Source organism: Myxine glutinosa, chromosome 4 (genome assembly GCF_964187855.1).
Source record: "Myxine glutinosa chromosome 4, kmMyxGlut1.1, whole genome shotgun sequence".
Taxonomy (NCBI): Eukaryota; Metazoa; Chordata; class Myxini; order Myxiniformes; family Myxinidae; genus Myxine; species Myxine glutinosa.
Window position 1 is genome coordinate 65311846 of NC_136264.1, and position 14462 is coordinate 65326307.

Consider the following 14462-nt stretch of genomic DNA (forward strand, 5'->3'; position numbering starts at 1 on the left):
CTTGATGCAGACAGTAAAGTTGATGTTGACAACAAAACGTGATGTAGACAGAAAAGCTGATGTTGACAACAAAACTTGATGTAGACAGTAAAGTTGTTGTTGACAACAAAACTTGATGTAGACAGTAAAGTTGTTGTTGACAACAAAACTTGATGTAGACAGTAAAGTTGTTGTTGACAACAAAACTTGATATAGGCAGTATAGTTGATGTTGACAACAAAACTTGATGCAGACAGTAAAGTTGATGTTGACAATAAAACTTGATGTAGACAGTATAGTTGATGTTGACAACAAAACTTGATGTAGACAGTAAAGTTGATGTTGACAAATAAACGTGATGTAGACATAAAAGTTGATGTTGACAACAAAACTTGATATAGACAGTACAGTTGATGTTGACAACAACACTTGATATAGACAGTACAGTTGATGTTGACAACAAAACTTGATATAGGCAGTATAGTTGATGCTGACAATAAAACCTGATGTCGACAGAAAAGTTGATGTTGACAATAAAACTTTATGTTGACAGTAAAGTTGATGTTCACAACAAAACTTGATGTAGACAGTTAATTTGATGTTGACAATAAAACATGATGTAGACAGTATAGTTGATGCTGACAATAAAACTTGAAGTAGACAGAAAAGTTGATGTTGACAATAAAACTTGATGTTGACAGTAAAGTTGATGTTCACAACAAAACTTGATGTAGACAGTTAAGTTGATGTTCTCAACAAAACTTGATATAGACAGCATAATTGATGTTGACAACAAAACTTGATGTAGACAGTAAAGTTGATGTTGACAATAAAATTTGATATTGACAGTAAAGCAGATGTAGACAACAAATTTGATGTTGACTGTAAAATGGCAGACATTTAACCATGATGGTGATGAAAAAACATAAAGGAGAAAGAAAACTATGGAGACAATGAAACATGATTTAAAAAATATAACTTTATGGAGACAGTTAACCTGAATAGAGACAGTAAAACTTAAAGGAGACAATAAAACTATGGAGACAATAATACTTGATTAAAAAAATAATTGATAAATAAAATATAATGAAGAAGGCAATAAAACTTGATGAAGACACTTAAACTTGATCTAGACATATAAATATGATTGAGACACATAAACTAAATGTAGACGAGTCACTGAGATTTCAAAAATAAAACTTGATGGAGCCCACGAGTCGCTGAGATTTCTAAATTCAAACTTTATGTCGCCCACGAGTTGCTGGGATTTCTAAAATAAAACTTTATGGAGCCCACGAGTTGCTGACATTTCTAAAATATAACTTTATGTAGCCCACAAGTTGCTGAGATTTCTAAAATAAAACTTTATGTCGCCCACGAGTTGCTGAGATTTCTAAAATAAAACTTGATGTCGCCCACGAGTTGCTGAGATTTCTAAAATAAAACAATGTAGCCCACGAGTTGCTGAGATTTCTAAAATAAAACTTGATGTCGCCCACGAGTTGCTGAGATTTCGAAAATAAAACTTTATGTCGCCCACTAGTTGCTGAGATTTCTAAAATAAAACTTACGTAGCCCACGAGTTGCTGAGATTTCAAAAATAAAACATGATGTCGCCCACGAGTTGCTGAGATTTCTAAAATAAAACTTTATGTCGCCCACGAGTTGCTGAGATTTCTAAAATAAAATTTGATGTAGCCCACGAGTTGCTGAGATTTCTAAAATAAAACTTTATGTAGCCCACGAGTTGCTGAGATTTCTAAAATAAATTTGATGTAGCCCACGAGTTGCTGAGATTTCTAAAATAAAACTTTGTGTAGCCCACGAGTTGCTGAGATTTCTAAAATAAAACTTGATGTCGCCCACGAGTTGCTGAGATTTCTAAAATAAAACTTATGTAGCCCACGAGTTGCTGAGATTTCTAAAATAAAACTTGATGTAGCCCACAAGTTGCTGAGATTTCGAAAATAAAACTTGATGGAATCCACGAGTTGGTGAGATTTTTTACATAAAATTTGATGTAGCCCACGAGTTGCTGAGATTTCTAAAATAAAACTTTATGTAGCCCACGAGTTGCTGAGATTTCTAAAATAAAACTTTATGTCACCCACGACTTGCTGAGATTTCTAAAATAAAACTTATGTAGCCCAAGAGTTGCTGAGATTTCTAAAATAAAACTTGATGTTGCCCATGAGTTGCTTTGATTTCTAAAATAAAACATGATGGAGCCCACAAGTTGGTGAGATTTTTAACATAATATTTGATGTAGCCCACAAGTTGCTGAGATTTCTAACATAATATTTGATGGAGCCCACGAGTTGCTGAGATTTCTAAAATAAAACTTTTTGTCGCCAACGAGTTGCTGAGATTTCTAAAATAAAACTTTATGTAGCCTACGAGTTGCTGAGATTTCTGAAATAAAACTTTAGGTAGCTCATGAGTTGCTGAGATTTCTAAAATAAAATTTGATGTAGCCCACGAGTTGCTGAGATTTCCAAAATAAAGCTTTACGTAGCCCACGATTTGCTGAGAAATCTAAAATAAAACTTGATGTCGCCCATGAGTTGCTGAGATTTCTAAAATAAAACTTTATGTCGCCCACGAGTTGCTGAGATTTCTAACATTATATTTGACGGGGCCCACGATTTGCTGAGATTTCTAACATAATATTTGATGGAGTCCACGAGTTGCTGAGATTTCTAAAATAAAACTTGATGGAGCCCACGAGTTGCTGAGATTTCTAACATAATATTTGATTGAGCCCACGAGTTGCTGAGATTTCTAACATAATATTTGATGGAGTCCACGAGTTGCTGAGATTTCTGAAATAAAACTATATGTAGTCCATGAGTTGCTGAGATTTCTAAAATAAAACTATATGCTACCCACGAGTTGCTGAGATTTCTAACATAATATTTGATGTAGCCCACGAGTTGCTGAGATTTCTGAAATAAAACTATATGTAGTCCATGAGTTGCTGAGATTTCTAAAATAAAACTATATGCTACCCACGAGTTGCTGAGATTTCTAACATAATATTTGATGTAGCCCACGAGTTGCTGAGATTTCTAACATAATATTTGATGTAGCCCACGAGTTGCTGAGATTTCTAACATAATATTTGATGGAGCCCACGAGTTGCTGAGATTTCTAAAATAAAACTTGATTGAGCCCACGAGTTGCTGAGATTTCTAAAATAAAACTTTATGTAGCCCACGAGTTGCTGAGATTTCTAAAATAAAACTTGATTGCGCCCACGAGTTGCTGAGATTTCTAAAATAAAACTTTATGTCGCCCACGAGTTGCTGAGATTTCTAAAATAAAACTTGATGGAGCGCATGAGTTGCTGAGATATCTGAAATAAAACTTCATGTAGCCCACGAGTTGCTGAGATTTCTAAAATAAAACGTGATGTAGCCCACAAGTTGCTGAGATTTCTTAAATAATACTTTATGTCGCCCACGAGTTGCTGAGATTTCTAAAATAAAACTTCATGGAGCCCACGAGTTGGTGAGATTTCTAATATAAAATTTGATGTAGCCCACGAGTTGCTGAGATTTCTAACATAATATTTGATGGAACCCACAAGTTGCTGAGATTTCTAAAATAAAATTTGATGTCGCCCACAAATTGCTGAGATTTCTAACATAATATTTGATGGAGCCCACGAGTTGCTGAGATTTCTAACATAATATTTGATGGAGCCCACGAGTTGCTGAGATTTCTAAAATAAAATTTGATGGAGCCCACGAGTTGCTGAGATTTCTAAAATAAAACTTGATGGAGCCCACGAGTTGCTGAGGTTTCTAAAATAAAACTTTATGAAGCCAACGAGTTGCTGAGATTTCTAACATAATATTTGATGTAGCCCACGAGTTGCTGAGATTTTTAACATAATATTTGATGGAGCCCGCGAGTTGCTGAGATTTCTAACATAATATTTGATGGAGCCCACGAGTTGCTGAGATTTCTCAAATAAAACTATGTCGCCCACGAGTTGCTGAGATTTCTGAAATAAAACTTTATGTAGCCCACGAGTTGCTGAGATTTCTAAAATAAAACTATATGTAGTCCATGAGTTGCTGAGATTTCTAAAATAAAACTATATGCTACCCACGAGTTGCTGAGATTTCTAACATAATATTTGATGTAGCCCACGAGTTGCTGAGATTTGTAACATAATATTTGATGTAGCCCACGAGTTGCTGAGATTTCTAACATAATATTTGATGGAGCCCACGAGTTGCTGAGATTTCTAAAATAAAACTTGATTGAGCCCACGAGTTGCTGAGATTTCTAAAATAAAACTTTATGTAGCCCACGAGTTGCTGAGATTTCTAAAATAAAACTTGATTGCGCCCACGAGTTGCTGAGATTTCTAAAATAAAACTTTATGTCGCCCACGAGTTGCTGAGATTTCTAAAATAAAACTTTATGTCGCCCACGAGTTGCTGAGATTTCTAAAATAAAACGTGATGTAGCCCACAAGTTGCTGAGATTTCTTAAATAATACTTTATGTCGCCCACGAGTTGCTGAGATTTCTAAAATAAAACTTCATGGAGCCCACGAGTTGGTGAGATTTCTAATATAAAATTTGATGTTGCCCACGAGTTGCTGAGATTTCTAACATAATATTTGATGGAACCCACAAGTTGCTGAGATTTCTAAAATAAAATTTGATGTCGCCCACAAATTGCTGAGATTTCTAACATAATATTTGATGGAGCCCACGAGTTGCTGAGATTTCTAACATAATATTTGATGGAGCCCACGAGTTGCTGAGATTTCTAAAATAAAACTTGATGGAGCTCACGAGTTGCTGAGATTTCTAAAATAAAACTTGATGGAGCCCACGAGTTGCTGAGATTTCTGAAATAAAACTTTATGAAGCCAACGAGTTGCTGAGATTTCTAACATAATATTTGATGTAGCCCACGAGTTGCTGAGATTTCTAATATAAAATTTGATGTAGCCCACGAGTTGCTGAGATTTCTAACATAATATTTGATGGAACCCACAAGTTGCTGAGATTTCTAAAATAAAATTTGATGTTGCCCACAAATTGCTGAGATTTCTAACATAATATTTGATGGAGCCCACGAGTTGCTGAGATTTCTAAAATAAAACTTGATGGAGCCCACGAGTTGCTGAGATTTCTAAAATAAAACTTGATGGAGCCCACGAGTTGCTGAGATTTCTAAAATAAAACTTTATGAAGCCCACGAGTTGCTGAGATTTCTAACATAATATTTGATGGAACCCACAAGTTGCTGAGATTTCTAAAATAAAATTTGATGTCGCCCACAAATTGCTGAGATTTCTAACATAACATTTGATGGAGCCCACGAGTTGCTGAGATTTTTAACATAAAATTTGATGGAGCCCACGAGTTGCTGAGATTTCTAACATAAAATTTGATGGAGCCCACGAGTTGCTGAGATTTCTAACATAAAATTTGATGGAGCCCACGAGTTGCTGAGATTTCTAACATAATATTTGATGGAACCCACGAGTTGCTGAGATTTCTAACATAAAATTTGATGGAGCCCACGAGTTGCTGAGATTTCTGAAATAAAACTTTTTGGAGCGCACGTGTTGCTGAGATTTATATCCGCTATACAGGCACACACACTCACGATGTAATAAAGCTCAATTATTAAAAGTAATTAATTTTTCCTTTATTAAGATAGTCGGTGAACTTGAACAAGAGATGGAATCGCTAATTGGATACCTGAACGTTTCCATGGCACGTGCTTGGGGAAGCCGCATCAGGACATCTTGTCCATAACCGCTCCTCGGATCAGATCCGCATCATTTATCACTCAAGTCATATATGTTATGAACACTCAGGGTATTTGATGGGGGAAGCACACGGGTTCCAATCGAACTGCACTGTTTCGAGTTCAAATGATATCTGGTGCGGTTGCGTGGGAGATGCGATAAAAACGAAGCTGTTTGAGCATCCGAGTGAGCGCACGACTAGACTATATCGGCTTTGAAAGGCCCCATTTTAATTATAGACGACATGCTGCGACTCATGTTCGTTTACAATCGAATACCTTTTGTATGCCGATCAGCTGTTTGCCGTGATTTCTATTTTTAACACAAATCATTGGCTCGTGGAAGATGAATACTTTGGGAAGAGACGCACGCCCGCATGTTTGCTCATGGGGTCCGCTCTGCTGCACCGTGACACCAACATCCGTAGTCCTTTTCGCGACGATCAATGGCGGTTTGGAGCGGTATATGTAAAGGACCAGCGTGAGCGGGGTCGCGTACGTGGTGTTCGGGGAGAGTGGTGCGAGCACTCACCGATTGTCACATCGACACTTGTGCTGCTGGTGCTGCTCGCTACGGCACAGGAAGGAGTGTCCGCACGTCTGGCCCATCCCTTTAATCGAAGCAACGGCCGGTTAGAGCCGCCGGAGTTTCTCAGGTGGAGCCGCGGCGGCGTCTTCGTGAGGAAAGGCAAGCAGGAGATGGAGGAAGGGAATCAGATGTGGGTAAGGAGTGGGTGGCGAGGACCGTGGGTAGCAGAGGAGTGGCGGGAGAAGAGCGCGGGCTGCTGCGCTGGGGGCGTGTCGGCTCCCTGGAGTGCGTAAGCCCCGCGGGCGGTCAAGCGGTCGGACCATTAGGAGCGAGCACCGCCATGTAGACCACCTTGAGGCGTTCACGGAAGGTTGCGCCCCCCGAAGGGGGTCTACTCTTGGCGGGTCGACGCGGACGGGCTACGTGGTGCACGGAACATAAATAAGACATGGTGGGTTCACCGATGTTGGCGGCACATCTGAAAACCGAGCGATGCATGTCCGCCTGGGTCCGATCTCGTTCTATGATCGACGCAAGTCATGGAGACCACGATGCTCCACTTGCAGCGACACCAGCAGGCGAGCGCTCGCAGCACCCTGGACAGAGGCGTCGTGGACGCTTAAACATCTTTACGCGGAGCAACAACATCGGCAAGAAATATTGAATTACGCTTTGCATCATCAGCGGATTCAAGCCAGAAATAGTGCTGTAAATGCCGAGAAATTGATGCAACTACAGACTCAAGCCCTGATGACTACGAATCAACGCAATAGGTTTTCTGGGCAACAACGCAACAATGCAGTAGGAGGTAACCAGAAAGTGGAGTGGCAACCCAGAAACCAAGAGATGCAGCCTAGAAATACAAGTGAACAGGTGGACAAACCAGCCAATGACAGACATCGATGTTTTAATTGTGGAAATATTGGACACTGGAAACGACGTTGTCCATATTCAAATAGGAAGACTAGTTCATAGGACGAACCAAGATCAAGGGTACCAGTGCTCACCGGTACCTCAGATAACGATTAGGCCTTCATTGCTGCAGATCTCAAATGACGACAGGCCTCAACAGATTAAATCATCAGACCAACATGAATAACTGTTGATGCTTCTTGTCTCAAAAATTTTCGGAGCAAGAATTAATTTTACTTTTGCTTATTAGCAAATTAATAATTAATTGATTAAATGCCAAAATTGGGTTTTTTTTGGAACATGAATTAAAAGATCCAGAATTAGAGTTCATTCTGGAAGCCTCATATTTGCCAATTATAAATGTCGTTTTAGGGAGTATTTTGGGCAAAACAATTTTTTACAACAAAACAATTACCAAAGTGTGGAACATTGCTTTGCAAAATTTTTTGGAAACCAGTGACAAGCGTCACATGATCATCAGGTGGGCATTTTGGACTATTATTTTGCATGCTGATAGGTCAGTGGTCGACTGACATGTAAATAGATGTATTGTCAAATTTGGATAAATTATTGTGGGACCAAAAAAGGGTAATTTCAATGTGACATTATAGGGGTTTTCTAAAAAATAAACTTTTTGTCTATTTGTGTATTAGCGTTTCTAAAATTAAAGGATACATTTTACGAAATTGAAATGAAATTGACACCCATCTTGATCTGTTAATGATGGTTCCAATGCAAACAAATATACATAATGCTTGGGTTTGTGTATGTTTGTGTGTCAATGTTTTTTTTGTTTTGTGTGTCAATCTTATAAGAATATTCAGAAAATTCTTAAAATAAAATAGGAATATAATTTGATTATGAACATTATCTCTTTTGTCAAGGGCGATGGAATATACAGATTTGATGTGCTAGGTTATGAGCAGCCATTAATTAATAGTAAAATTGTGAGTAATTTTGGGATTCCATTTTTGATAGAATTTATATGAGAATAACAGCTATTTATGGATAGGAGCTTCATAAACAAAATGAGTGGGTACAAAATTAGCCAAAGTTGGAAGTGGTCTTACACTGACTTTCCAGAGTACTCTGCTCATGGATTTTTACATATATAAACTTGACCTTTATCAGCATATAAATTGTGCTGTATGTATGGATGTGTCTTAGGCATAGATGATATGGGCAGATAGTAAAGACAATTTTGTTGAATTGAACTATTGTGAGTTTTAAAACGGAATGCATTGTGAATCTTAAAACCGAGGGGCAGACGTGAACGCACTGTTATATATATTTTTTACACTCAGAACACGATGTTACGTGTACCTGCAACATATTTTGTTAATCTGCCACACCTATATTGGCATACTGGTGTCAGTAGTATTCACTAGTTGCATGAAATGGATGAGCAACTTTTCAGGGAGCATACAACCACTTATTTGGATATTTTCTACAACAGTAGGGGTTTCAATAAGTGGTAGCTGTACACACGGGATTTATCAAATTAAGTTATGGAGTTTAAACAAAGTTACTGGTAAACAGAAGGGAAATGGATAGTAAATAAATTCTTCAATGCTGGGTAAATTTAATGAGCTATTACAAAGACTTATAAGAGCTACTGTTCTTCCTTATAGCAGTGGGAAAAGGGAGAATTAGATCCAACATAATGAATCTATAAATGAATGTGATAGGGATAATATCCTCAATTTGTGTTACTTACAAATTTGTGTGTCAACAACGTTTTGAGATATCTTGTTCACAAACGGACAAACAGACAGACAGACATAGGGTAAAAACATAACCTCCATCCACCTTTTGTGGCGGAGGTAACTAGAACAGCAGTCAGTAGAGAGCATACCACCGCCTGGTTGGCCATGTCACTCAATGGTGAACAATCACTTTAAAAATTCTATTAGCTGGATCCGAATCCGGATCTTCACCAAAATTGAATCGATTCTTACTTGTCACACACTCAACGTGTCCTCCAAGTTTCGTCCAAATCCATCCACAACTTTTTGAGATATCCTGCTATGTATCGTTTTTGGCCAAATCTCCCAATGGTGAAGAATCACTTAAAAAATTAAATAATTCTCATATCCGAATCCATATTCAGATCTTCACCGAAGTTGAATCGATTCTTCCTTGTCACACACCCAACCTGTCCAACAAGTTTCGTCCAAATCCGTCCACAACTTTTTGAGATATCCTGCTATGTATCGTTTTTGACCCTATCTCCCAATGGTGAAGAATCACTTTTAAAATTCTAGTAGCCGGAACCGAATCCGGATCTTCACCAAAATCTAATCATTTCGTCCTTGTCACATACACTATATGTGCGCCAAATTTCGTCCGAATCCGTCCACAACTATTTGAGATGTATTGTTCACAAACGGACAGACAAACAGGGGTGAAAACATAACCTCCATCCAGCTTTGGTGGCGGAGGTAAAAAAAACATCTTTCTATATACAGTCACGTGAAAAAGTAAGTACACCCCATGTAAAGATTTGACTTTTTCAACATATTTCAACATACAGATATTTGATCTTCATTTCAACAATATTGATAGATAAAGGTGATATAATATAACAAATATCATGAAACATTTACATTTTGTAGTCCATTGTATAATTTAAATAAACATAAATGCAAATTTCGCATGTGGAAAAAGTAAGTACACCCCTACATTTATCACTACTTCAAATACCTAAAATTAGAATCAGGTGCACCAGCTCAGGTGCAAATGATTAGAACATCATCAGAGAGGATCTTGGAGGAGCCTGTCTCATTTAAACCTCAGACATTTAGTTTGGTTTGCTCTTTGTTGTTGAGGTTTGTGGCGTCACCGTGCCGAGATCAAAAGAGCTCTCTGAGGCCTTCAGAAAGAAGGTTATAGATGCCTACGAGTCTGGGAAGGGATTTAAAAAGATCTCCAAACAATTTGAAGTCAATCATTCGACTGTCCGGAATAACATCTACAAGTGGAGAAGACTCCAAACAACTGCCAACTTGTTCAGGCCAGGCCGCCCCAGCAAGTTCAGCCCGAGAGCAGACCGCAAGATGCTGAAAGAAGTCTCTAAGAACCCGAGAATATAATCACGGGACCTACAGGTAGCTCTTGCCACTGTTGATGTCAAAGTGCACGAGTCTACCATTAGAAAGAGGCTGCACAAATTTGATCTATACACAAAGAATTAAGTTAAGCACCCCCCCCCGTTTTTTTACAACCTCGCACATTACAAGTTTGTTGTCGTCAAAACAGTGTAATATACCCATGATATTGCTATATTTTCTGGAGAAGTGATATTATGGTCACATAAAAACATAACAATCATGCCGTTTTCAATATTTTATTCTGAATAATTTAAGGTGAACTTTTTTGGGAATTTTAGGCATATTTTCACCTCAATTTAAGTATGGAGCTATAGGTCCATCACGGACAGTGTGGATGACGTTTATGTTTTCTAACGTACAGTCATTGTTCTGAGAAGACCTCTAGCGATCTTTGCGTCAATAACGTGTGTAGGACCCACGTGATCGGATCACTGACTCAACCCTACGTCGCATAGACCCTGTAAGCCGTCGTATGCGTTGCTGTGGCAGGTTGTTCCATTCCCGATGTAATGCACGTTCCAATTCACGTAATGCACGTAATGCACGTAATGCAAATTGCGAAGATGGTCCCTCCAATAGCCAATCTGGATGAATTGGAACGTGCATTACATCGGGAATGGAACAACCTGCCACAGCAACGCATACGACGGCTTACAGGGTCTATGAGACGTAGGGTTGAGTCAGTGATCCGATCACGTGGGTCCTACACACGTTATTGACGCAAAGATCGCTAGAGGTCTTCTCAGAACAATGACTGTACGTTAGAAAACATAAACGTCATCCACACTGTCCGTGATGGACCTATAGCTCCATACTTAAATTGAGGTGAAAATATGCCTAAAATTCCCAAAAAAGTTCACCTTAAATTATTCAGAATAAAATATTGAAAACGGCATGATTGTTATGTTTTTATGTGACCATAATATCACTTCTCCAGAAAATATAGCAATATCATGGGTATATTACACTGTTTTGACGACAACAAACTTGTAATGTGCGAGGTTGTAAAAAAACGGGGGGTGTGCTTAACTTAATTCTTTGTGTATACATGGGAGGTGTGCCAGGAGGAAACCTTTGCTGTCCAGAAAGAACATCAGGGTAAGACTAAAGTTTGCCAATGAACACCTCGGCAATGACCAGTACTTCTGGAACAATGTGCTCTGGACAGATGAGTCAAAGGTAGAGCTATTTGGCCACAGTACCAGAAGACATGTTTGGCGAAAACGAAAGACAGCATTTGACCACAAGAACCTGATACCAACTGTAAAGCATGGTGGTGGAAATATTATGGTTTGGGACAGCTTTGCTGCATCACGGCCTGGGCAGCTCACCATCATAGAATCCACGATGAATTCTTCATTGTACCAGAGGGTGCTTGAGGATAATGTGAGGCCATCTGTCGGAAAGTTGAAGCTCAACCGAAGGTGCACCTTGCAACATGACAATGACCCTTAACATACCAGTAAATCCACCAAGGAATGGCTGAAAAGAAAGAAATGGAGGGTTCTGGAATGGTCAAGTCAAAGCCCGGATCTAAATCCCATCGAGATGCGGGGGGATTTGAAACGAGCTGTGCATGCAAGAACCCCCTCAAACATCGCACAGCTGAAAGAATTCTGCATGGAGGAGTGCGCAAACATTTCTCCCAGTCGATGTCAGAGACTGGTAGACAGTTATAAGAAACGCCTACTTGAGGTTGTTTCTGCCAAAGGGGGCAATACCACCTATTCGAGCCAAGGGTGTACTTACTTTTTCCACATGCAAAATTTGCAATTATATTTATTTAAATTATACAATGGACTACAAAATGTAAATGTTTCATGATATTTGTTATATTTTATCACCTTTATCTATCAATATTGTCGAAATGAAGATCAAATAGCTGTATGTTGAAAAATGTTGAAAAAGTCAACATTTTACATGGGGTGTACTTACTTTTTCACGTGACTGTAAGGTTCCACAGGTGACAGTACACGTCAGAGCAGAAAATCTACCATGAAGTCCAAATAACTGATCGTACAACTCCGACATAGGATTGTGAGGAGTCATAGATCTGGGGAAGGGTATCAAACAAGTTCTAGAGTGTTGAAAGTTCCCAAGAGCACTGTGAGCTCCATCATTAGAAAAGGGAAATAATATGGAACTACTCAGACTCTTCGTCGAGGTTACCATCCAACCAAATTGAGCAACCGGGTAAAAGAAGGACCTTGGTCAGGGAGGTGACCAATAACCCAATGACTACTCTGACAGAGCTACAGAGTTCCCTGGCTGAGATGGGGGAACCTGCCGGATGGACAACAATCTCTGCAACTCTTCACAAATCTTGTCTTTATGGGAGAGTGGCCAGATGGAAGCCATTCTTGAGAAAAAGGCACATGGCAGAAAACCTGGAGTTTGCAAAAAGGAACGTGAAAGGCTCTGAGAACATGAGGCTAAATATTCTGTGGTCTGATGAGACGCAAATTGAACTCTTTGGCCTGAATGTGAAGCGCCGCGTCTGGAGGAAACCGAGCACAGCTCATCACCCATCCAACCCATCCCTACCGGGAAACTGTTGGCCTGACATGTGACTGAAGTGGGCAGGGACATGTAATTTTATCAGAGTTTTTGCAATAACTCATAAACTCTTCATGAAAGACATTGTGAGACATTTATGTCCATCAACTGACGTTATATCTGATGGGATACCCAGCTTAACGTCCAGTCCATCCGAAGTACAGCATGCCCTTTGTGATGCAACGCGCTTCCTGTGCAATGCACCAATCAGTTGCAGAATACGACCCACACTAGACACAGCTCAAACACAAACGTGTACACCATCCTCGCGATGTTCTGGAAATATTGGGAAACTTCTGGAATCATGGGATTCCTGGAAATAGTTATAATATCAAATAAAGCATTCTTCTTGGAAGAAAGATAAAATGCATGCTCCTGAATTAAAAGCATTTACCTCCACCACCAAAGGTTGATGGAGGTTATGTTCTCACCCCTGTATGTCTGTCCGTTTGTCTATCTGTCTGTCCGTTTGTGAACAAAATATCTCAACAAGTTGTGGACGGATTCGGACGAAATTTGTCAGAGATGTAGCATATGTGACAAGGACGAAACGATTAGATTTTGGTGAAGATCCGGATTCGGATTCGGCTACTGGAATTTTAAAAGTGATTCTTCACGATTGGGAAATGGAGCCAAGAACCATACATAGCAGGATATCTCTAAGAATTGTGGACGGACTTGGACGAAACAGGTTGAGTGTGTGACAAGGAAGAATCGATTCAATTTTGGTGAAGATCCGGATCCAGCTAGTAGAATTTTTAAACTGATTCTTCACCATCGAGTGATATGGCCAACCAGGCAGAGGTATGCTCTCTACTGAGTACCCTCTACTTTTATTATGTAATAAATAAATATAATGATAATTATCCGCTTCTCGAGCTCACAGTTCCAGCTGTTTGCAGTAATTGCTTTATTTTTCATTTCCTACATTTCTGTTGGTGTTATTCCCTTCCACACTTCCTTTTGTACCACAAGCATCTGCACTTTATCCCAGAAGCAGCAACTTGATACATACGGAATTGAAGTTACACAAGTGTACATAATGTGTAATGGAGTCATGCGTTCCAATTGCAGTATTCCATTAACTGGATAACATTACAGACAAAACAGGATGCTTTTTGCAAGGAATGTTTATTGTGCATAATTTGGCGAACATAGAGACAGATAGATGAGGGCACAGATGGAATAGTTTACCTGTCTATTCTAATCATGCCTGTACAACTTACACATATATATATATAAAACACAGTTTGTGTGTGTGTGCGTGTGTGTGTGTGCGTGTGTGTGTGTGTGTGTGTAATGTTACCGATAGACTCCTAAACGGAGAGGCTTACGTGCTTGATATTTGGCATAGACATGGCCATTGAGCCTGGGACGAACATGGCCGAACTCAAAATATTTGACGATCCATATTTTTTATTCATATTTACCTCAGCGCATTTCAGCGCACGGAATCAACGGAATCAGAGCAGGTGGGCGCTGATTCGATCAGAGCGATCACGTGATGACGCTATGACGCTATGACGCTATGAACGATATGAACGCTATGACGCTATGAAAAAAAAAATCGCTATGACGCTATGAAACGCTATGAA

At 39.2% G+C, this 14462-nt stretch overlaps 1 protein-coding gene across 1 annotated transcript in view; it reads right to left on the reverse strand.

The window, feature by feature from the left end:
- PDE2A (phosphodiesterase 2A) overlaps nt 1-6431 on the reverse strand; it is a 376017-nt gene extending 369586 nt beyond the window's left edge. Inside the window, exon 1 of the mRNA XM_068112452.2 lies at nt 6293-6431. Coding sequence (XP_067968553.2) covers nt 6293-6369 — 77 coding nt within the window. The 5' untranslated portion in view covers nt 6370-6431. The remainder of the gene's footprint in view (nt 1-6292) is intronic.
- Between the last annotated feature and the right edge of the window lie 8031 nt (nt 6432-14462).